The 23956-nt window shown below is 43.9% G+C and overlaps 1 protein-coding gene and 1 non-coding gene across 2 annotated transcripts in view; one reads left to right on the top strand and one right to left on the bottom strand.

Annotated features, from left to right (window-relative positions):
* The first annotated feature begins 248 nt into the window (after positions 1-248).
* Positions 249-302, top strand: LOC120057652. Its single transcript, XR_005477940.1, has one exon. It is a non-coding gene; the product is annotated as a U7 small nuclear RNA (small nuclear RNA).
* Positions 303-2932: 2630 nt separating this feature from the next.
* Positions 2933-23956, bottom strand: part of LOC120056725 (coronin-6-like) — a 25409-nt gene continuing 4385 nt past the window's right edge. Inside the window, exons 2-8 of the mRNA XM_039004930.1 lie at positions 23745-23874; positions 23238-23416; positions 21701-21820; positions 20870-20974; positions 19408-19553; positions 3739-3796; positions 2933-3301 (exon numbers count right to left, since the gene is read on the bottom strand). Of these exons, the coding sequence (XP_038860858.1) occupies positions 2933-3301; positions 3739-3796; positions 19408-19553; positions 20870-20974; positions 21701-21820; positions 23238-23416; positions 23745-23874 (1107 nt within the window). The remainder of the gene's footprint in view (positions 3302-3738; positions 3797-19407; positions 19554-20869; positions 20975-21700; positions 21821-23237; positions 23417-23744; positions 23875-23956) is intronic.

Below are 23956 nucleotides of genomic sequence, written 5' to 3'. Positions count from 1 at the left end.
ACTGTAGAATACTATAGTAAATACTACAGCAGTATCAACAAAATAACACTGTAGTAAATACTACAATAATGTGTCGGCAAGAACACTACAGTCTGCGTAAAATACTACAGTATTCAATTTGCCCATTCCCCTCCCCCATATTCACATAAGTGAGAAACCGACATGCCAAGTATAGACCATATATTGTGTTCCCTACAGGTTGTAGAGAAGAGCAGAAGGGCTGAAGTCTCCGTTCCTTCAAGGTTGTGGAACATTTGCTCTTTTAGTATTTCTCCAGCAGGTTTCTTCAAGGAGAACCCCCCCCCCCCCCCACACACACACTTCTATGTCAAAGATAATAAAATAAAAACACAACAGTAAATAATACAGTATACTACAGTCCGCAAAAACACAACAGTAAATACTACAGTATACTACAGTCCGCAAAAACACAACAGTATACTACAGTCCGCAAAAACACAACAGTATACTACAGTCCGCAAAAACACAACAGTAAATACTACAGTATACTACAGTCTGCAAAAATACTACAGTAAATACTACAGTATACTACAGTCCGCAAAAACACTACAGTATACTACAGTCTGCAAAAACACTACAGTAAATATTACAGTATACTACAGTCTGCAAAAATACTACAGTACATACTGCTATTTTTACTACAGTATTTACACTATAATAAACTTTAAATACTACAGTATTTTGCTGACTCCACTCCGTATAAAAACTACAGTAAATGCTACAGTATTCCTACCATAGTATACACTACAGTATTTTGCTGACTCCACTCCGTATAAAAACTACAGTAAATGCTACAGTATTCCTACCATAGTATACACTACAGTATTTTGCTGACTCCACTCCGTATCAACACTACAGTAAATGCTACAGTATTCCTACCATAGTATACACTACAGTATTTTGCTGACTCCACTCCGTATAAAAACTACAGTAAATGCTACAGTATTCCTACCATAGTATACACTACAGTATTTTTTCATGTGGGAACTTTCACAAAATTCCCAGGTTTTCCAGAAATCCTGTTTGGAGGATTCTAGAATTCCGGCGTATTCTCTCCTGATTCTAGAATTCCGGCGTATTCTCTCCTGATTCTAGAATTCCGGCTTATTCTCTCCTGATTCTAGAATTCTTCAAGACAAAATTTCAGGAAAATGTGGAGAAATTACCGGAGATTTTGCAAACCTACTAACAGCTCACTTTCTCACAACCCTTTACTCATACAGCATGTTCAACTGACATCTGTCTCTAGGGCGAGCATTGGTGTGGTGTGTGTTTTTATGCATGTGTGTTTATTTGGGGGGGTGGGGGGTTATGTGTGTGTTTTGGGGTGTGTGTTATGTGTGTGTTTTGGGGGGGTGTGGGTTATGTGCGTATTTTGGGGTGTGTGGGTTATGTGTGTGTTTTGGGGGGGTTATGTGTGTTTTTGGGGGGTGGGGGGTTGTGTGTGTGTTTTGGGGTGTGTTATGTGTGTGTTTGTGGGGGGTGTTATGTGTGTGTTTTGGGGTGTGTGAGTTATGTGTGTTTTTGGGGGGTGGGGAGTTATGTGTGTTTTTGGGGGGTAGGGGGGGTTATGTGTGTGTTTTGGGGGGGGGTTATGTGTGTTTTGGGGGGTGGGGGGTTATGTGTGTTTTTGGGGGGTAGGGGGGGGTTATGTGTGTGTTTTGGGGGGGGGTTATGTGTGTGTTTTGGGGGGTGGGGGGTTATGTGTGTTTTTGGGGGGTAGGGGGGGTTATGTGTGTGTTTTGGGGGGGGTTATGTGTGTGTTTTGGGGGGGGGGGGGGGTTATGTGTGTTTGAAGTTAGGCGTTATTGGGGTTGTTAGGGACAGATTAATTTAAAGGCAGGTTGCAGCGCTGCACCTCTGACAATGCGCCTTTAAAGGTCAAGTGCAATGTGCTTGTTGATTATGCCTTTGACTGAATCACGCGGTGTATATGAGGTCAGTGAGGTTATTGTGCAGTGTGTGTAGGGGAATGGCGGTGTTGTTTCAGTGTGTTTTAACGTTGTATCTGTATTTGTGTGTGTAGGGGTTGCCGCGGTGTGTGTGTGCAGGATGTGTGTGTGTGTCTGTGTGTGTCAGGCTGTGTGTGTGTGTGTGTGTGTCAGGCTGTGCCGTTGGTGTACTTGGATAGTTTATTCTCCAGGTCACAGATTCTCTTCTCTTGAGACAGAACTGTCGCCTTGAGATTCTTAACTTCCTCCAACAACCGATCTACCAACTGAGGCTGGAGAGAGGGAGGAGGGATGGAGAGATGGAGGGATGGAGAGATGGAGGAAGGAGAGAGAGGGAGGAGGGATGGAGGAAGGAGAGATGGAGGAAGGAGGGATGGAGAGAGAGGGAGGAGGGATGGAGAGATGGAGGGATGGAGGAAGGAGAGAGAGGGATGAAGGAGAGAGAGGGAGGAGGGATGGAGGAAGGAGAGATGGAGGGAGGAGGGATGAGAGAGAGGGAGGAGGGATGGAGGAAGGAGAGAGAGGGAGGAAGGATGGAGGAAGGAGAGAGAGAATGAGGGATGGAGAGATGGAGGAAGGAGAGATGGAGGAAGGAGAGAGGGATGGAGGAAGGAGAGATGGAGGAAGGAGAGATGGAGGAAGGAGAGAGGGATGGAGGAAGGAGAGATGGAGGAAGGAGAAAGGGAAGGAGGGAAGGAGAGATGGAGGAAGGAGAGATGGAGGAAGGAGAGAGGGATGGAGGAAGGAGAGATGGAGGAAGGAGAAAGGGAAGGAGGGATGGAGAGATGGAGGAAGGAGAGAGAGGAGATGGAAAGAAGAAACAGGACAGACAGGTCAGGGACAGGACAGGCAGGTACAGGAGAGACAGGTCAAGGAGAGGACAGACAGGTACAGGGCAGACAGGTCAAAGACAGGACAGGCAGGTACATGAGAGACAGGTCAAGGACAGGACAGACATGTCAGGGACAGGACAGGCAGGTACATGAGAGACAGGTCAAGGAGAGGACAGACAGATCAGAGACAGGACAGACAGGTCGGGAACAAGGGTTTTTAGACAAACATTCAGATAAAGAGGTGATATATTTAGTCTGACTCACGGGCAGGTTGGCTGAGCCATCGCAGGAGGACATGCTGCGTCTGGGGGTGGGTCTGGAGTCCAGAACATTCTTCCTGGCCACTTTGAGCTCGCGGCTCTTGGGGGGAACGTAGCCGTCCCTCATGGACTGAAGGATGGGGTCCTCGTCTCGCCCCTCCAGCCACTCCTCTGGCTCCAGGGCCGGGTCGGGACCTGCCGTGTCTGGATATAGGTCATCCTGGAACAGGTCCGACTGGAGGGGAGAGGTGCAAAGGGGTGGGAGAGAGGTAAATATGCTTAGTTTTAACAAGCCGTTAACGCAGGGGTGTCAAACACATTCCATGGAGGGCCTAGTGTCTGCAGGTTTTTGGTTTTTCCTTTCCATTAAGCCCTAGACAACCAGGCGAAGGGAGTTCCTTACTGAGACCTAGACAACCAGGTGAGTTCCTTACTGAGCCCTAGACAACCAGGTGAAGGGAGTTCCTTACTGAGACCTAGACAACCAGGTGAGTTCCTTACTGAGCCCTAGACAACCAGGTGAAGGGAGTTCCTTACTGATTAGTGACCTTAATTCATCAATCAAGTACCTGGGAGGAGAGAAAACCCAAAGACACTCAGCCCTCCGTGGAATGAGTTTAACACATGTTCGTTAATGTAAGGAGGGAGAGGGATAGAGAGAGTGTGGCTTACCTTTCTAGGTACTGTCATGGCAATGGGTTCACACTTCTTGTCATGAAGCTTATATAACCTGGGGAACAGAGCAAAGTCCAATTTTGAGAATAGCCACAACAAATACTCTCACATTCGCCTGCTGAGCTAAAGCCTACACCCTGCATGTACCTGTGCATAACATCTATCCCTAATTGTGTGTGTGTGTGTGTGTGTGTGTGGTCTGTGTGTGTGTGTGATCTGTGTGTGTGTGTGTGTGTGTCTGTGTGTGTGTGTGTGTCTGTGTGTGTGTGTGTGTGTGTGTGTGTGTGTGTGTGTGTGTGTGTGTGTGGTCTGTGTGTGTGTGTGTCTGTGTGTGTGTGTGTCTGTGTGTGTGTGTGTGTGTCTGTGTGTGTGTGTGTGTGTCTGTGTGTGTGTGTGTGTGTGTGTGTGTGTGTGTGTGTGTGTGTGTGTGTGTGTGTGTGTGTGTGTGTGTGTGTGTGTGTGTGTGTGTGTGTGTTAGGGTTTATTGGCAGGAACCGGATTACCGAGATTTACTAAGATTCACCGCCCAAACCCACTCTTGGTTTCCCGGGATAAATACCTGCGAGAAACCGGTCAATTATAATAAATGATTACTATGAACAGCATGACGTGAAATGGAACTGTTAAATAACATATGCGATGTCTAAATCTGGCTTCTCTATGGCCTTCTCTCTGCTTTCTCAAGGATCAATCATCAACGCTCAGGGTGCGGACAGACAGCTGGTAACTTTCTCACTTTGTGACAGGTACATTTGTTGCATCATAGCCTATGCTACAGTAATATTAGGACAGAGTCTAATTTACACATCTCCATCTGGCTATCGGGGGTCACATTATTTTAATATTGTAAAGATATATATTTTTTTTAAATTTCAGCTCAAGAGTTTTTAAACAGCCTCTCACTCAAATATTGTTGCTTTAAATCAGTGCGCATGCAAATCTTTCTCTCGCTTTCTCAACAACATTCAAATAGCATCCAAAATAGACAATCCTCTTCAAGATCAATATAAAGTATTTAGACCCCTTCTCTTTTTCCACATTTTGTTATGTTACAGCCTTATTCTAAAATGGATTCAATTGTTTTTTTCTTCCCTTCATCAATCTACACACAATACCCCATAATGACAAATTAAAATCAGGTTTTAAGAAATGTTAGCAAATATATAAAAAAAAATTAAAAACAATTGTCACATTTACATAAGTATTCAGATCCTTTACTCAGTACTTTGTTGAAGCACCTTTGGCAGCGATTACAGCCTTGAGTCTTCTTGGGTTTGACGCTACAAGCTTGGCGCACCTGTATTTGGGGAGTTTCTCCCATTCTTAACTGCAGATCCTCTTAAGCTCTGTCAGGTTGGATGGGGAGCGTCGCTGCACAGCTATTTTCAGGTCTCTCCAGAGGTTCAATCTGGTTCAAGTCCAGGCTCTGGTTGGGCCACTCAAGGACATTCAGAGACTTGTCTGGAAGCCACTCCTGCGTTGTCTTGGCTGTGTGCTTAAGGCGCTCTGGAGCAGGTTTTCATCAAGGATCACTCTGTACTTTGCTCCGTTCATCTTTCCCTCGATCCTGACTAGTCTCCCAGTCCCTGCCGCTGAAAAACATCCCCACAGCATGATGCTGCCACCACCATGCTTCACCGTAGGGATGGTGCCAGGTTTCGAGTCTCTTAGCAAAGTGTCTGAATACTTATGTATGTTAAATAAGGTATTTCAGTTTTTTATTTTTAATAAATGTGCAGAAAATTCAAATAACCTGTTGTTGCTTTGTCATTTTGGGGTATTGTGATGTAATTATGGGGTATTGTGTGTAGATTGATGAGGAAAAACGTATATTTAATCCATTTTAGAATAAGGCTGTAACGTAACTAAATGTGGAAAAAGTCAAGGGGCCTGAATACTTACACAAGTAATACTTATATTACTTGTGTATATATATATATACAAACATATATACTGGTAACTGCCAAAATTAAGGACAGTACAGGCTATGTGAATGAATGAGGTACAGTACAGGCTATGTGAATGAATGAGGTACAGTACAGGCTATGTGAATGAATAAGGTACAGTACAGGCTATGTGAATGAATGAGGTACAGTACAGGCTATGTGAATGAATGAGGTACAGTACAGGCTATGTGAATGAATGAGGTACAGTACAGGCTATGTGAATGAATGAGGTACAGTACAGGCTATGTGAATGCATGAGGTACAGTACAGGCTATGTGAATGCATGAGGTACAGTACAGGCTATGTGAATGAATGAGGTACAGTACAGGCTATGTGAATGAATGAGGTACAGTACAGGCTATGTGAATGAATGAGGTACAGTACAGGCTATGTGAATGAATGAGTAAATTAGAGTTCTGGTGGATCTGTTATGGTGGTGGAGTGCATTTTCCTGGCATGGTTTAGGTCCACTCAACCCCTTAGAGAGCAAGGTTAACACCAATAAATACACAGTCATTCTGAGTGATCACCTTCAACCTCTGGTGAATCATTTCTATCCAGGATGACAATATCCCCACAGGGCACCAGTGGTCACTGACTGGTTTGATGAGCATGAAAACGATGTTAACCATATGCCATGGCCGTCTCAGTCACCAGATCTCAACCCAATTGAAAACTTATGGGAGATACTGGAGCGGTGCCCGACACGACGTTTTCCACCTCCATTAACATAACACCAAATGATGGAATTTCTCGTAGAAGAATGGTGTCACATCCCTCCAATAGAGGTCCAGACACTTGTAGAACTTATGCCAAGGTGCGTTGACACTGTTCTGGCGGCTCGTGTTGGACCACCACCCTATTAAGACACCATATATTGGTGTTTCCTTTATTTTGTCAGTTACATGTAGTATATAGATATCCTGGACTACCTCGTTCAGGTAATTCAATGCAGTATTATCCATATATCTATCTAATGAATGATGCGTTAATATGTATAAGCTTCTAACATAGCCTCTATCGTCATGTTCACCTGCGCTCCACTGGCCTCTCCTTCTCAGCTCTTGGAGTCCCAGGAAAAGCTAGACTAGAAAAGCTTGTTGGATATTTTTTCTTCTTCATATTAATAGACTATTTGAAAAGGTATGCAAGCTTGCACCCAAAATAACTCACCGGGGAGTTTGAAAGAAGAGAGAATGCGGGATGGCGGTAGACTATAGCAGTTATTAATTCAGACCCATAACCATTCAGATGGTGGTAGACTATAGCAGTTATTAATTCAGACCCATAACCATTCAGATGGTGGTAGACTATAGCAGTTATTAATTCAGACCCATAACCATTCAGATGGTGGTAGACTATAGCAGTTATTAATTCAGACCCATAACCATTCAGATGGTGGTAGGCTATAGCAGTTATTAATTCAGACCCATAACCATTCAGATGGTGGTAGACTATAGCAGTTATTAATTCAGACCCATAACCATTCAGATGGTGGTAGGCTATAGCAGTTATTAATTCAGACCCATAACCATTCAGATGGTGGTAGACTATATCAGTTATTAATTCAGACCCATAACCATTCAGATGGTGGTAGACTATATCAGTTATTAATTCAGACCCATAACCATTCAGATGGTGGTAGGCTATAACAGTTATTAATTCAGACCCATAACCATTCAGATGGTGGTAGGCTATATCAGTTATTAATTCAGACCCATAACCATTCAGATGGTGGTAGGCTATAACAGTTATTAATTCAGACCCATAACCATTCAGATGGTGGTAGACTATATCAGTTATTAATTCAGACCCATAACCATTCAGATGGTGGTAGGCTATAACAGTTATTAATTCAGACCCATAACCATTCAGATGGTGGTAGACTATATCAGTTATTAATTCAGACCCATAACCATTCAGATGGTGGTAGGCTATAACAGTTATTAATTCAGACCCATAACCATTCAGATGGTGGTAGGCTATAGCAGTTATTAATTCAGACCCATAACCATTCAGATGGTGGTAGACTATAGCAGTTATTAATTCAGACCCATAACCATTCAGATGGTGGTAGGCTATAGCAGTTATTAATTCAGACCCATAACCATTCAGATGGTGGTAGACTATAACAGTTATTAATTCAGACCCATAACCATTCAGATGGTGGTAGACTATAGCAGTTATTAATTCAGACCCATTCAGATGGTGGTAGACTATAGCAGTTATTAATTCAGACCCATTCAGATGGTGGTAGACTATAACAGTTATTAATTCAGACCCATTCAGATGGTGGTAGACTATAGCAGTTATTAATTCAGACCCATTCAGATGGTGGTAGACTATAGCAGTTATTAATTCAGACCCATTCAGATGGTGGTAGACTATAACAGTTATTAATTCAGACCCATTCAGATGGTGGTAGACTATAGCAGTTATTAATTCAGACCCATAACCATTCAGATGGTGGTAGACTATAGCAGTTATTAATTCAGACCCATTCAGATGGTGGTAGACTATAGCAGTTATTAATTCAGACCCATTCAGATGGTGGTAGACTATAACAGTTATTAATTCAGACCCATTCAGATGGTGGTAGACTATAGCAGTTATTAATTCAGACCCATTCAGATGGTGGTAGACTATAGCAGTTATTAATTCAGACCCATTCAGATGGTGGTAGACTATAACAGTTATTAATTCAGACCCATTCAGATGGTGGTAGACTATAGCAGTTATTAATTCAGACCCATTCAGATGGTGGTAGACTATAACAGTTATTAATTCAGACCCATTCAGATGGTGGTAGACTATAGCAGTTATTAATTCAGACCCATAACCATTCAGATGGTGGTAGACTATAGCAGTTATTAATTCAGACCCATAACCATTCAGATGGTGGTAGACTATAGCAGTTATTAATTCAGACCCATTCAGATGGTGGTAGACTATAGCAGTTATTAATTCAGACCCATTCAGATGGTGGTAGACTATAACAGTTATTAATTCAGACCCATAACCATTCAGATGGTGGTAGACTATAGCAGTTATTAATTCAGACCCATTCAGATGGTGGTAGACTATAGCAGTTATTAATTCAGACCCATTCAGATGGTGGTAGACTATAACAGTTATTAATTCAGACCCATAACCATTCAGATGGTGGTAGACTATAGCAGTTATTAATTCAGACCCATTCAGATGGTGGTAGACTATAGCAGTTATTAATTCAGACCCATAACCATTCAGATGGTGGTAGACTATAGCAGTTATTAATTCAGAACCATTCAGATGGTGGTAGACTATAACAGTTATTAATTCAGACCCATAACCATTCAGATGGTGGTAGACTATAGCAGTTATTAATTCAGACCCATTCAGATGGTGGTAGACTATAGCAGTTATTAATTCAGACCCATAACCATTCAGATGGTGGTAGACTATAACAGTTATTAATTCAGACCCATTCAGATGGTGGTAGACTATAGCAGTTATTAATTCAGACCCATAACCATTCAGATGGTGGTAGACTATAGCAGTTATTAATTCAGACCCATAACCATTCAGATGGTGGTAGGCTATAGCAGTTATTAATTCAGACCCATAACCATTCAGATGGTGGTAGACTATAGCAGTTATTAATTCAGACCCATAACCATTCAGATGGTGGTAGACTATATCAGTTATTAATTCAGACCCATAACCATTCAGATGGTGGTAGACTATAGCAGTTATTAATTCAGACCCATAACCATTCAGATGGCGGTAGACTATAACAGTTATTAATTCAGACCCATTCAGATGGTGGTAGGCTATAACAGTTATTAATTCAGACCCATAACCATTCAGATGGTGGTAGGCTATAGCAGTTATTAATTCAGACCCATAACCATTCAGATGGTGGTAGGCTATAACAGATATTAATTCAGACCCATAACCATTCAGATGGTGGCAGACTATAACAGTTATTAATTCAGACCCATGACCATTCAGATGGTGGTAGACTATAACAGTTATTAATTCAGACCCATTCAGATGGTGGTAGAATATAGCAGTTATTAATTCAGACCCATAACCATTCAGATGGTGGTAGGCTATAACAGTTATTAATTCAGACCCATAACCATTCAGATGGTGGTAGACTATAACAGTTATTAATTCAGACCCATAACCATTCAGATGGTGGTAGACTATAACAGTTATTAATTCAGACCCATAACCATTCAGATGGTGGTAGACTATAACAGTTATTAATTCAGACCCATAACCATTCAGATGGTGGTAGACTATAGCAGTTATTAATTCAGACCCATTCAGATGGTGGTAGACTATAACAGTTATTAATTCAGACCCATAACCATTCAGATGGTGGTAGACTATAGCAGTTATTAATTCAGACCCATTCAGATGGTGGTAGACTATAGCAGTTATTAATTCAGACCCATAACCATTCAGATGGTGGTAGACTATAGCAGTTATTAATTCAGACCCATAACCATTCAGATGGTGGTAGACTATAGCAGTTATTAATTCAGACCCATTCAGATGGTGGTAGACTATAACAGTTATTAATTCAGACCCATAACCATTCAGATGGTGGTAGACTATAACAGTTATTAATTCAGACCCATAACCATTCAGATGGTGGTAGGCTATAGCAGTTATTAATTCAGACCCATTCAGATGGTGGTAGACTATAGCAGTTATTAATTCAGACCCATTCAGATGGTGGTAGACTATAACAGTTATTAATTCAGACCCATAACCATTCAGATGGTGGTAGGCTATAGCAGTTATTAATTCAGACCCATAACCATTCAGATGGTGGTAGACTATAGCAGTTATTAATTCAGACCCATAACCATTCAGATGGTGGTAGACTATATCAGTTATTAATTCAGACCCATAACCATTCAGATGGTGGTAGACTATAACAGTTATTAATTCAGACCCATTCAGATGGTGGTGGACTATATCAGTTATTAATTCAGACCCATAACCATTCAGATGGTGGTAGACTATAACAGTTATTAATTCAGACCCATTCAGATGGTGGTAGACTATAGCAGTTATTAATTCAGACCCATAACCATTCAGATGGTGGTAGACTATAACAGTTATTAATTCAGACCCATTCAGATGGTGGTAGACTATAGCAGTTATTAATTCAGACCCATTCAGATGGTGGGAGACTATAACAGTTATTAATTCAGACCCATAACCATTCAGATGGTGGTAGACTATAACAGTTATTAATTCAGACCCATTCAGATGGTGGTAGAATATAGCAGTTATTAATTCAGACCCATAACCATTCAGATGGTGGTAGGCTATAACAGTTATTAATTCAGACCCATAACCATTCAGATGGTGGTAGACTATAACAGTTATTAATTCAGACCCATAACCATTCAGATGGTGGTAGACTATAGCAGTTATTAATTCAGACCCATTCAGATGGTGGTAGACTATAACAGTTATTAATTCAGACCCATAACCATTCAGATGGCGGTAGACTATAACAGTTATTAATTCAGACCCATTCAGATGGTGGTAGACTATAGCAGTTATTAATTCAGACCCATTCAGATGGTGGTAGGCTATAACAGTTATTAATTCAGACCCATAACCATTCAGATGGTGGTAGACTATAACAGTTATTAATTCAGACCCATTCAGATGGTGGTAGACTATAGCAGTTATTAATTCAGACCCATTCAGATGGTGGTAGGCTATAACAGTTATTAATTCAGACCCATAACCATTCAGATGGTGGTAGACTATAGCAGTTATTAATTAAGACCCATTCAGATGGTGGTAGACTATAGCAGTTATTAATTCAGACCCATAACCATTCAGATGGTGGTAGACTATAGCAGTTATTAATTCAGACCCATAACCATTCAGATGGTGGTAGACTATAGCAGTTATTAATTCAGACCCATTCAGATGGTGGTAGACTATAGCAGTTATTAATTCAGACCCATAACCATTCAGATGGTGGTAGACTATAGCAGTTATTAATTAAGACCCATTCAGATGGTGGTAGACTATAGCAGTTATTAATTCAGACCCATAACCATTCAGATGGTGGTAGACTATAGCAGTTATTAATTCAGACCCATTCAGATGGTGGTAGGCTATAGCAGTTATTAATTCAGACCCATAACCATTCAGATGGTGGTAGACTATAACAGTTATTAATTCAGACCCATTCAGATGGTGGTAGACTATAGCAGTTATTAATTCAGACCCATTCAGATGGTGGTAGGCTATAACAGTTATTAATTCAGACCCATAACCATTCAGATGGTGGTAGACTATAGCAGTTATTAATTAAGACCCATTCAGATGGCGGTAGACTATAGCAGTTATTAATTCAGACCCATAACCATTCAGATGGTGGTAGGCTATAACAGTTATTAATTCAGACCCATAACCATTCAGATGGTGGTAGGCTATAACAGTTATTAATTCAGACCCATAACCATTCAGATGGTGGTAGACTATAGCAGTTATTAATTCAGACCCATAACCATTCAGATGGTGGTAGACTATAGCAGTTATTAATTCAGACCCATAACCATTCAGATGGTGGTAGACTATAGCAGTTATTAATTCAGACCCATTCAGATGGTGCTAGACTATAACAGTTATTAATTCAGACCCATAACCATTCAGATGGTGGTAGACTATAACAGTTATTAATTCAGACCCATAACCATTCAGATGGTGGTAGACTATAACAGTTATTAATTCAGACCCATTCAGATGGTGGTAGGCTATAACAGTTATTAATTCAGACCCATTCAGATGGTGGTAGACTATAGCAGTTATTAATTCAGACCCATAACCATTCAGATGGTGGTAGACTATAACAGTTATTAATTCAGACCCATAACCATTCAGATGGTGGTAGACTATAACAGTTATTAATTAAGACCCATTCAGATGGCGGTAGACTATAGCAGTTATTAATTCAGACCCATAACCATTCAGATGGTGGTAGACTATAGCAGTTATTAATTCAGACCCATAACCATTCAGATGGTGGTAGACTATAACAGTTATTAATTCAGACCCATAACCATTCAGATGGTGGTAGACTATAACAGTTATTAATTCAGACCCATAACCATTCAGATGGTGGTAGACTATAGCAGTTATTAATTCAGACCCATTCAGATGGTGGTAGACTATAGCAGTTATTAATTCAGACCCATAACCATTCAGATGGTGGTAGACTATAGCAGTTATTAATTCAGACCCATAACCATTCAGATGGTGGTAGACTATAGCAGTTATTAATTCAGACCCATAACCATTCAGATGGTGGTAGACTATAGCAGTTATTAATTCAGACCCATTCAGATGGTGGTAGGCTATAACAGTTATTAATTCAGACCCATAACCATTCAGATGGTGGTAGACTATAGCAGTTATTAATTCAGACCCATAACCATTCAGATGGTGGTAGACTATAACAGTTATTAATTCAGACCCATAACCATTCAGATGGTGGTAGACTATAACAGTTATTAATTCAGACCCATTCAGATGGTGGTAGACTATAACAGTTATTAATTCAGACCCATTCAGATGGTGGTAGACTATAGCAGTTATTAATTCAGACCCATAACCATTCAGATGGTGGTAGACTATAGTAGTTATTAATTCAGACCCATAACCATTCAGATGGTGGTAGACTATAGCAGTTATTAATTCAGACCCATTCAGATGGTGGTAGACTATAGTAGTTATTAATTCAGACCCATTCAGATGGTGGTAGGCTATAGTAGTTATTAATTCAGACCCATTCAGATGGTGGTAGACTATAACAGTTATTAATTCAGACCCATTCAGATGGTGGTAGACTATAACAGTTATTAATTCAGACCCATAACCATTCAGATGGTGGTAGACTATAGCAGTTATTAATTCAGACCCATAACCATTCAGATGGTGGTAGACTATAGCAGTTATTAATTCAGACCCATAACCATTCAGATGGTGGTAGACTATAACAGTTATTAATTCAGACCCATAACCATTCAGATGGTGGTAGACTATAGCAGTTATTAATTCAGACCCATTCAGATGGTGGTAGACTATAGTAGTTATTAATTCAGACCCATTCAGATGGTGGTAGGCTATAGTAGTTATTAATTCAGACCCATTCAGATGGTGGTAGACTATAGCAGTTATTAATTCAGACCCATTCAGATGGTGGTAGACTATAGCAGTTATTAATTCAGACCCATAACCATTCAGATGGTGGTAGACTATAGCAGTTATTAATTCAGACCCATAACCATTCAGATGGTGGTAGACTATAACAGTTATTAATTCAGACCCATAACCATTCAGATGGTGGTAGGCTATAACAGTTATTAATTCAGACCCATAACCATTCAGATGGTGGTAGACTATAGCAGTTATTAATTCAGACCCATAACCATTCAGATGGTGGTAGACTATAACAGTTATTAATTCAGACCCATTCAGATGGTGGTAGACTATAGCAGTTATTAATTCAGACCCATAACCATTCAGATGGTGGTAGACTATAACAGTTATTAATTCAGACCCATAACCATTCAGATGGTGGTAGACTATAGCAGTTATTAATTCAGACCCATTCAGATGGTGGTAGGCTATAGCAGTTATTAATTCAGACCCATAACCATTCAGATGGTGGTAGACTATAGCAGTTATTAATTCAGACCCATAACCATTCAGATGGTGGTAGGCTATAGCAGTTATTAATTCAGACCCATAACCATTCAGATGGTGGTAGACTATAGCAGTTATTAATTCAGACCCATTCAGATGGTGGTAGACTATAACAGTTATTAATTCAGACCCATTCAGATGGTGGTAGACTATAACAGTTATTAATTCAGACCCATTCAGATGGTGGTAGGCTATAGCAGTTATTAATTCAGACCCATTCAGATGGTGGTAGGCTATAGCAGTTATTAATTCAGACCCATTCAGATGGTGGTAGGCTATAGCAGTTATTAATTCAGACCCATAACCATTCAGATGGTGGTAGACTATAGCAGTTATTAATTCAGACCCATTCAGATGGTGGTAGACTATAACAGTTATTAATTCAGACCCATTCAGATGGTGGTAGGCTATAGCAGTTATTAATTCAGACCCATTCAGATGGTGGTAGGCTATAGCAGTTATTAATTCAGACCCATTCAGATGGTGGTAGACTATAGCAGTTATTAATTCAGACCCATTCAGATGGTGGTAGGCTATAGCAGTTATTAATTCAGACCCATAACCATTCAGATGGTGGTAGACTATAGCAGTTATTAATTCAGACCCATTCAGATGGTGGTAGGCTATAGCAGTTATTAATTCAGACCCATAACCATTCAGATGCTGGTAGGCTATAGCAGTTATTAATTCAGACCCATAACCATTCAGATGGTGGTAGGCTATAACAGTTATTAATTCAGACCCATAACCATTCAGATGGTGGTAGGCTATAGCAGTTATTAATTCAGACCCATTCAGATGGTGGTAGACTATAGCAGTTATTAATTCAGACCCATTCAGATGGTGGTAGGCTATAGCAGTTATTAATTCAGACCCATAACCATTCAGATGGTGGTAGACTATAGCAGTTATTAATTCAGACCCATTCAGATGGCGGTAGGCTATAGCAGTTATTAATTCAGACCCATTCAGATGGTGGTAGACTATAGCAGTTATTAATTCAGACCCATTCAGATGGTGGTAGACTATAGCAGTTATTAATTCAGACCCATTCAGATGGTGGTAGACTATAGCAGTTATTAATTCAGACCCATTCAGATGGTGGTAGACTATAACAGTTATTAATTCAGACCCATTCAGATGGTGGTAGACTATAACAGTTATTAATTCAGACCCATTCAGATGGTGGTAGACTATAACAGTTATTAATTCAGACCCATTCAGATGGTGGTAGACTATAGCAGTTATTAATTCAGACCCATAACCATTCAGATGGTGGTAGACTATAGCAGTTATTAATTCAGACCCATTCAGATGGTGGTAGACTATAACAGTTATTAATTCAGACCCATAACCATTCAGATGGTGGTAGACTATAGCAGTTATTAATTCAGACCCATAACCATTCAGATGGTGGGAGACTATAACAGTTATTAATTCAGACCCATAACCATTCAGATGGTGGGAGACTATAACAGTTATTAATTCAGACCCATAACCATTCAGATGGTGGTAGACTATAACAGTTATTAATTCAGACCCATAACCATTCAGATGGTGGTAGACTATAGCAGTTATTAATTCAGACCCATTCAGATGGTGGTAGACTATAACAGTTATTAATTCAGACCCATAACCATTCAGATGGTGGTAGACTATAGCAGTTATTAATTCAGACCCATAACCATTCAGATGGTGGTAGAATATAGCAGTTATTAATTCAGACCCATTCAGATGGTGGTAGACTATAGCAGTTATTAATTCAGACCCATAACCATTCAGATGGTGGTAGACTATAGCAGTTATTAATTCAGACCCATAACCATTCAATCTTCGTGAAGAGAAAGCGAAAGCCGTCTGCATCTAATTCCAGTCCCATATTATTCAAGGATGTCATTAGAATGATCAATATAAGGACAACGAAACATATTTAATTTAACTGTTGAGAGCGAGGAAGGACTGAAGCAACATTAGAGAAAGAGGAGGTAATACAACATTCGGAAGAATATTATGAAAGTGTTATGCGTCTGCCTACTAATTATAAAAATGTAAAATAGGGCCTATTATATTTCAAAATTAAAATCTAATTCCCTAGCCTATACTTGTAACTTTTGTAGGCCTCAGGTGTTCTCTCCCATGCAGCTTCATGGTTTGAACGAGGTGTGTAATTCCAGTCCATATAATGCATTAGGTCTATAGTACAGAACCGTAATACAGTCCACACAGGTTACTGGAGCTAGTTTCATTGATTTTCCCAAGACAGCATAACATCTATGGGTTTTTATGTTTTTCTGGTGTGTGTAATGTGCAGTAGCCCTTAGCCTATCATATCCTATTAGACAATCATTTGACATTTTTTTAGGCTTGGGCTCATAAAATGTCTTTAATGTAGGACTCATCTGGCTCAGGTAGCAACAGGCTTGAATTTTCATGCGGCTCAAAGCTCTAATCAAATCTAGACATATTTATATGCTTTATAATGCTTTATAATGCTTTTGAATGACACTTCCGGTTTTGGAGGGAAATAGCGGGTTACCCGGGAGAAAAGGGACTTATTCTTGGGATGGAACATTGGAAAAATACTGGGAAAGTAAAGGTGCCTGGAAGAAACTTTTGGGAGGCCATACCGACGGAACCTTTCCAGTTCAAAAAGGTTCTTTGAGGAACCCCTCTAAAAAGGTTCTTTGAGGAACCCCTCTAAAAAGGTTCTTTGAGGAACCCCTCTAAAAAGGTTCTTTGAGGAACCCCTGTGTAAAGGTTCCAACCGGATCCTTTTTAATAACATAGTGTAGAGGCATGGCTTATTGGAGGCGTGCCTTTCAGATAGTTATTTTTGGTCACCCGTCAGTGTAAATGTCATTCCTGTTCATCATGTTATGTTTGTACACTGCACATTTAACTTTTACTTAAATATTGATGCGTATTACATATTCAAATCAAATCAAATCGTATTGTATTTGTCATTTGCGCCCGAATACAACAGGTTACCGTGAAATGCTTAAGATGCTCTTTAACAAACAGAGTTTTGTTAAAGGGTTTTCTGTTAAAGTAAGTAAGAAAAAAATAGCTAAATAAACTAAAGGAAAAATAGTAACACAATAAAATAACAATAACGAGTCTATATACAGGGGGTACCGGTACCGAGTCAATGTGCGGGGGTACAGGTTAGTCAAGGTAATTGAGGTAATGTGTACATGTAGGTAGGGGTAAAAGTAACTAGGCATAGATAATAAATAGTGTGTGTGTGTACAAGACTGTGTGTGTGTGTTTGTGTGGCATTAATATGCATGCGTGTGTGTGTGTGTGTGTGTGTGTGTGTGTGTGTGTGTGTGTGTGTGTGTGTGTGTGTGTGTGTGTGTGTGTGTGTGTGTGTGTGTGTGTGTGTGTGTGTGTGTGTGTGTGTGTGTGCGCGTGTGTGTGTACATCGAGCCTGTGCAAGAGAGTCAGTGCAAGAGAGTCAGTGCAAAACAATAATAATAATAATAAAATAAAGGGGTCAATGTAAATAGTCAGAGTAGCCATTTGATTAACTGTTCATCAGTCTTATGGCTTTGGGGTAGAAGCTGTTAAAGAGCCAATTGGTCCCAAGCTTGGCGCTCCGGTAGCAGAGAGAACACTCTATGACTTGGGTGGCTGGAATCTTTGACAATTTGTAAGGTACTGGGCCGTACGCACTACCCTCTGTAGCGCCTTACGGTCAGATGCCGAGCAGTTGCCATACCAGGCGGTGATGCAACCGGTCAGGATTCTCTCGATGGTGCAGCTGTAGAACTTTTTGAGGTCCCATGCCAAATCTTTTCAGCCTCCTGAGGGGGGGGATAAGCGTTGTCGTGGCCTCTTCCGGACTGTATTGGTGTGTTTGGACCATGATTGATCCTTAGTGTTGTGGACACCAAGGAACTTGAAGCTCTCGACCTGCTCCACTACAGCCCCGTCGATGTGAATGGGGGCGTGCTCGGTCCTCCTTTTCCTGTAGTCCACGATCTAATTAAGCAATAAGGCCCGGGGGGGTGTGGGTGTTGTATATGGCCAATATACCACAGCTAAGGGATGTTTTTATGTACGAGTGCTATGACACAGCCCTTAGCCGTGATATATTGGCCATATACCACAAACCCCTGACGTGCCTTATTGCTATTATAAACTGGTTACCAACGTAATTAGGGCAGTAAAAATAAATGTTTTTTCATACCCGTTGTATACGGTCTGATATACCATGGCTGTCAGCCAATCAGCACTCAGGGCTCAAACCACCCAGTTTATAATATAAATAATATGAATATTAACATTGCTGATTACATATAGTAATAAAGTGGTAACTATTACTACTGTTAGATTTTCATAGGCTCTTGTCCAACTCAAATTCATCTGTCAGCCTCACTGTCAGTGTTCCACCTTTACATGTGACAACTATACGACAGAACAGATGAACAGGAATGACATTTACTCCCACATTTACTCCCACATTTACTCCAGAAAACATTGATCTTAAATCCACGCCCCTACTAAGCCACACCTCCACTCCAGGGTTCCTCCAGGGACCTGTTGCTTCATTGCAACATTAAAGGTTTCTCCAAGAACCCCTCAACTAACCGAGGGTGCAAATAGGATCGAACCATTGACGAGCAATGGTTCCTTGAGTATCTCCAATGGTTCCTTGAGTATCTCCAAGGGTTCCTTGAGTATCTCCAAGGGTTCCTTGAGTATCTCCAATGGTTCCTTGAGTATCTCCAAGGGTTCCTTGAGTATCTCCAAGGGTTCCTTGAGGATCTCCAGGGGTTCCTTGATGATCTCCAGGGGCTCCTTGAGCATCTCCAGGGGCTTCTTGATGATCTCCAGGGGCTTCTTGATGATCTCCAGGGGATCCTTGAGGATCTCCAGGGGTTCCTTGATGATCTCCAGGGGTTCCTTGAGGATCTCCAGGGGTTCCTTGAGTGTAGTGTGTTTGTATGTGTGTAGTGTGTTTGTATGTGTGTGAGTCTCCTACCTGGCGATCTCACACTTGCTGACATCCACTCCTCTCTTGGGCATGAAGCCCATCCCCCTCTGAGGCTCCTTGCTGCTGAAGGTACTGAGGTAGTGGACATAGGGAGGTTCCTCTGTTATCTCAAAGTACCGGATACTACTGTCCCCCTGGAGAGGTGGGAGGGGAGGAGCGGTGGGGAGGGGAGAGCAGAGAGGAGAGTAGTGGGGAGGTGAGGTGAGGGGAGGCGAGAGGAGGGGTGGGAGAGGAGGGATTGGGAAGGGATAGCAGGGGAGGGGAGAGGAGATGGAGGGGTGAGGAGAGGAGAGAAGGGGTGGAGAGAGGAGGTGAGGTGAGGGAGGGGAGAGCAGAGCAGAGGAGAGGAGGTTGGGTGGGGAGGAGAAAGGAGAGGAGAGGGTAGAGGAGGGGAGGGGACAACATTATTTACTACTAAAGCACATGTCAAACTCATTCCACGGAGGGCTGAGTGTCTGCAGGTTTTTGCTCCTCCCAGGTACTTGATTGATGAATTAAGGTCACTAATTAGTAAGGAACTCCTTTCACCTGGTTGTCTAGGTCTCAGTAAGGAACTCCCTTCACCTGGTTGTCTAGGTCTCAGTAAGGAACTCCCCTCACCTGGTTGTCTAGGTCTCAGTAAGGAACTCCCCTCACCTGGTTGTCTAGGGCTCAGTAAGGAACTCCCCTCACCTGGTTGTCTAGGGCTCAGTAAGGAACTCCCCTCACCTGGTTGTCTAGAGCTCAGTAAGGAACTCCCCTCACCTGGTTGTCTAGGGCTCAGTAAGGAACTCCCCTCACCTGGTTGTCTAGGGCTCAGTAAGGAACTCCCCTCACCTGGTTGTCTAGGGCTCAGTAAGGAACTCCCCTCACCTGGTTGTCTAGGGCTCAGTAAGGAACTCCCCTCACCTGGTTGTCTAGGGCTCAGTAAGGAACTCCCCTCACCTGGTTGTCTAGGGCTCAGTAAGGAACTCCCTTCACCTGGTTGTCTAGGGCTCAGTAAGGAACTCCCCTCACCTGGTTGTCTAGGGCTCAGTAAGGAACTCCCCTCACCTGGTTGTCTAGGGCTCAGTAAGGAACTCCCCTCACCTGGTTGTCTAGGGCTCAGTAAGGAACTCCCCTCACCTGGTTGTCTAGGGCTCAGTAAGGAACTCCCCTCACCTGGTTGTCTAGGGCTCAGTAAGGAACTCACCTGGTTGTCTAGGGCTTAATGGAAAGGAAAACCCAAAAACCTACAGACACTAGGCCCTCCATGGAACGAGTTGGACGGCCCTGATCTAAAGGGAGAGTTACAGTACTAGTAGTACTAGAGGAGGTAGTGTTATCTACTGAGAGGGAGTGTGTGTGTGTGGTGTGGTGTGGTGTGTGTGTGTGTGTGTGTGTGTGTGTGTGTGTGTGTGTGTGTGTGTGTGTGTGTGTGTGTGTGTGTGTGTGTGTGTGTGTGTGTGTGTGTGTGCTCATAACGTCACACCTTTCCACAGAGGTAAACCATGTTGGTGTCTGGGTCGTAGTACGGTAACAACACACCGTTACTTGTGTCCAACTCCAGCAGTGCAATAGGTTCCTCAAAATGTGTCTGAAGAAAGATTAGAAAAGACATGATTGATGTTCATTGTTCTGCAAGAGATACGAGTCAAAGATACGAGTCAGAAATATGAGTCAGAGATATGAGTGTGACTGTCCACACCTGTTCACTGTGTGTGTCCTGTATGTCCACACCTGTCCACTGTGAGTGTCCTGTCTGTGTCTGTCAACACCTGCCCACTGTGAGTGTCCTGTCTGTGTCCTGTCCACACCTGTCCACTGTGAGTGTCCTGTCTGTGTCTGTCAACACCTGCCCACTGTGAGTGTCCTGTCTGTGTCTGTCAACACCTGCCCACTGTGAGTGTCCTGTCTGTGTCCTGTCCACACCTGTCCACTGTGAGTGTCCTGTCTGTGTCCTGTCCACACCTGTCCACTGTGAGTGTCCTGTCTGTGTCCTGTCAACACCTGTCCACTGTGAGTGTCCTGTCTGAGTCTGTCCACAAGTGTCCTGACTGTGTGTCCTGACTGTGTGTCCTGACTGTGTGTCCTGTCTGTGTGTCCTGACTGTGTGTCCTGACTGTGTGTCCTGACTGTGTGTCCTGTCTGTGTGTCCTGTCTGTGTGTCCTGTCTGTGTGTCCTGTCTGTGTGTGTCCTGTCTGTGTGTCCTGACTGTCTGTCCTGACTGTGTGTGTCCTGACTGTGTGTCCTGACTGTGTGTGTCCTGTCTGTGTGTCCTGTCTGTGTGTGTGTGTGTCGGCTTGTGTGTGTGTTTATTACCGGGTCCCACAGGCCCAGCTCTCTCTGGCTCATCCTGGTGAAGCCAGTAGTGAACAGGTTTCCGTCTCTGGTGAAGATGGCCCTCATTGGTCGGATCCCCTCGTGTGGAGCCATCCTCTCCTATTGGACAGAACGGAGAAGCCAGACATCAATAACAGAGTACAGAGACTTCTGCCGGAATGTAACTAATCTGAGGCGTGTTGTAGTGAGCTTGACATTTCCAGGTAATTTCTGTTTGAGCCGTCATGTGCAGCTTTTACCATGAACGCAATCTCCACGGAAACGGGAGCATCAACGACAGCACTTTACAACACAACCCCCTCCCCTCCCCCAACTCACCACCTCCCTCCCCTCCCCCAACTCACCACCTCCCTCCCCCTCCCCAACTCACCACCTCCCTCCCCCTCCCCAACTCACCACCTCCCTCCCCTCCCCCAACTCACCACCTCCCTCCCCCTCCCCAACTCACCACCTCCCTCCCCTCCCCCAACTCACCACCTCCCTCCCCAACTCACCACCTCCCTCCCCCTCCCCAACTCACCACCTCCCACCCCCTCCCCCAACTCACCACCTCCCACCCCCTCCCCCAACTCACCACCTCCCTCCCCCTCCCCAACTCACCACCTCCCTCCCCCTCCCCAACTCACCACCTCCCTCCCCCTCCCCAACTCACCACCTCCCACCCCCTCCCCAACTCACCACCTCCCTCCCCCTCCCCAACTCACCACCTCCCTCCCCCTCCCCAACTCACCACCTCCCACCCCCTCCCCAACTCACCACCTCCCACCCCCTCCCCAACTCACCACCTCCCACCCCCTCCCCAACTCACCACCTCCCACCCCCTCCCCAACTCACCACCTCCCACCCCCTCCCCAACTCACCACCTCCCACCCCCTCCCCAACTCACCACCTCCCTCCCCCTCCCCAACTCACCACCTCCCACCCCCTCCCCAACTCACCACCTCCCACCCCCTCCCCAACTCACCACCTCCCACCCCCTCCCCAACTCACCACCTCCCTCCCCCTCCCCAACTCACCACCTCCCACCCCCTCCCCAACTCACCACCTCCCTCCCCCTCCCCAACTCACCACCTCCCCAACTCACCACCTCCCTCCCCCTCCCCAACTCACCACCTCCCACCCCCTCCCCAACTCACCACCTCCCACCCCCTCCCCAACTCACCACCTCCCACCCCCTCCCCAACTCACCACCTCCCTCCCCCTCCCCAACTCACCACCTCCCTCCCCCTCCCCAACTCACCACCTCCCACCCCCTCCCCAACTCACCACCTCCCTCCCCCTCCCCAACTCACCGCGACCACCCCCTCCCCCCTCCCTCCCCCTCCCCAACTCACCACCTCCCACCCCCTCCCCCCTCCCTCCCCCTCCCCAACTCACCACCTCCCACCCCCTCCCCCAACTCACCACCTCCCACCCCCTCCCCAACTCACCACCTCCCTCCCCCTCCCCCCTCCCCCCTCCCCCCTCCCTCCCCAACTCACCGCGACCACCCCCTCCCTCCCCCTCCCCAACTCACCGCGACCACCTCTCTCTTGCGGGGGTCACACACGCGGAGGCGTCGGTCCTTACAGGTGGTGCAGAACAGACTGCCGTTACGGTTCCAGCTGACGTTGTAGATGAGGTCTGGGTGGTCGTCCATGGAGATGAGGGCCTCGCCAGTCCCCACGTTCCAGATTATTATCAGGTTATCACTGCCTGGGGGAGAGAGAGGGGGAGGGAGAGAGGGAGGGTGAGGGAGTAAAAGTATGTGTGTGTGTGTGTGTGTGTGTGTGTGTGTGTGTGTGTGTGTGTGTGTGTGTGTGTGTGTGTGTGTGTGTGTGTGTGTGTGTGTGTGTGTGTGTGTGTGTGTGTGTGCGTGTGTGTGTGTGTGTGTACCTGCATTGAGTAGTATATTGAGTAGTGTGTGTGTGTGTGTGTGTACCTGTAGTATACAGCAGTAGTGTGTGTGTGTGTGTGTGTGTGTGTGTGTGTGTGTGTGTGTGTGTGTGTGTGTGTGTGTGTGTGTGTGTGTGTGTGTGTGTACCTGCAGTGAGTAGTATGTTGCGTGCAGTGGGGTGCCAGGTGACAATGCCGACACGTTTGGAGTGTCCCTCCAGCACCACGATGGGCTCTGATATGGGCTGGGTCCCCATCTGGTCAGGGATCTGCCACACCTGCAGGGGGACACAATACAACGTTACACACACAGTACCAGTCAAAAGTTTGGACACAACTACTCTTTATTTGTACTATATT

This window comes from Salvelinus namaycush, chromosome 12 (genome assembly GCF_016432855.1).
Source record: "Salvelinus namaycush isolate Seneca chromosome 12, SaNama_1.0, whole genome shotgun sequence".
NCBI classification, from domain to species: Eukaryota; Metazoa; Chordata; class Actinopteri; order Salmoniformes; family Salmonidae; genus Salvelinus; species Salvelinus namaycush.
The sequence above is the reverse complement of the archived record's forward strand: the minus strand, read 5'-3'. Positions and strand labels throughout refer to the sequence as shown.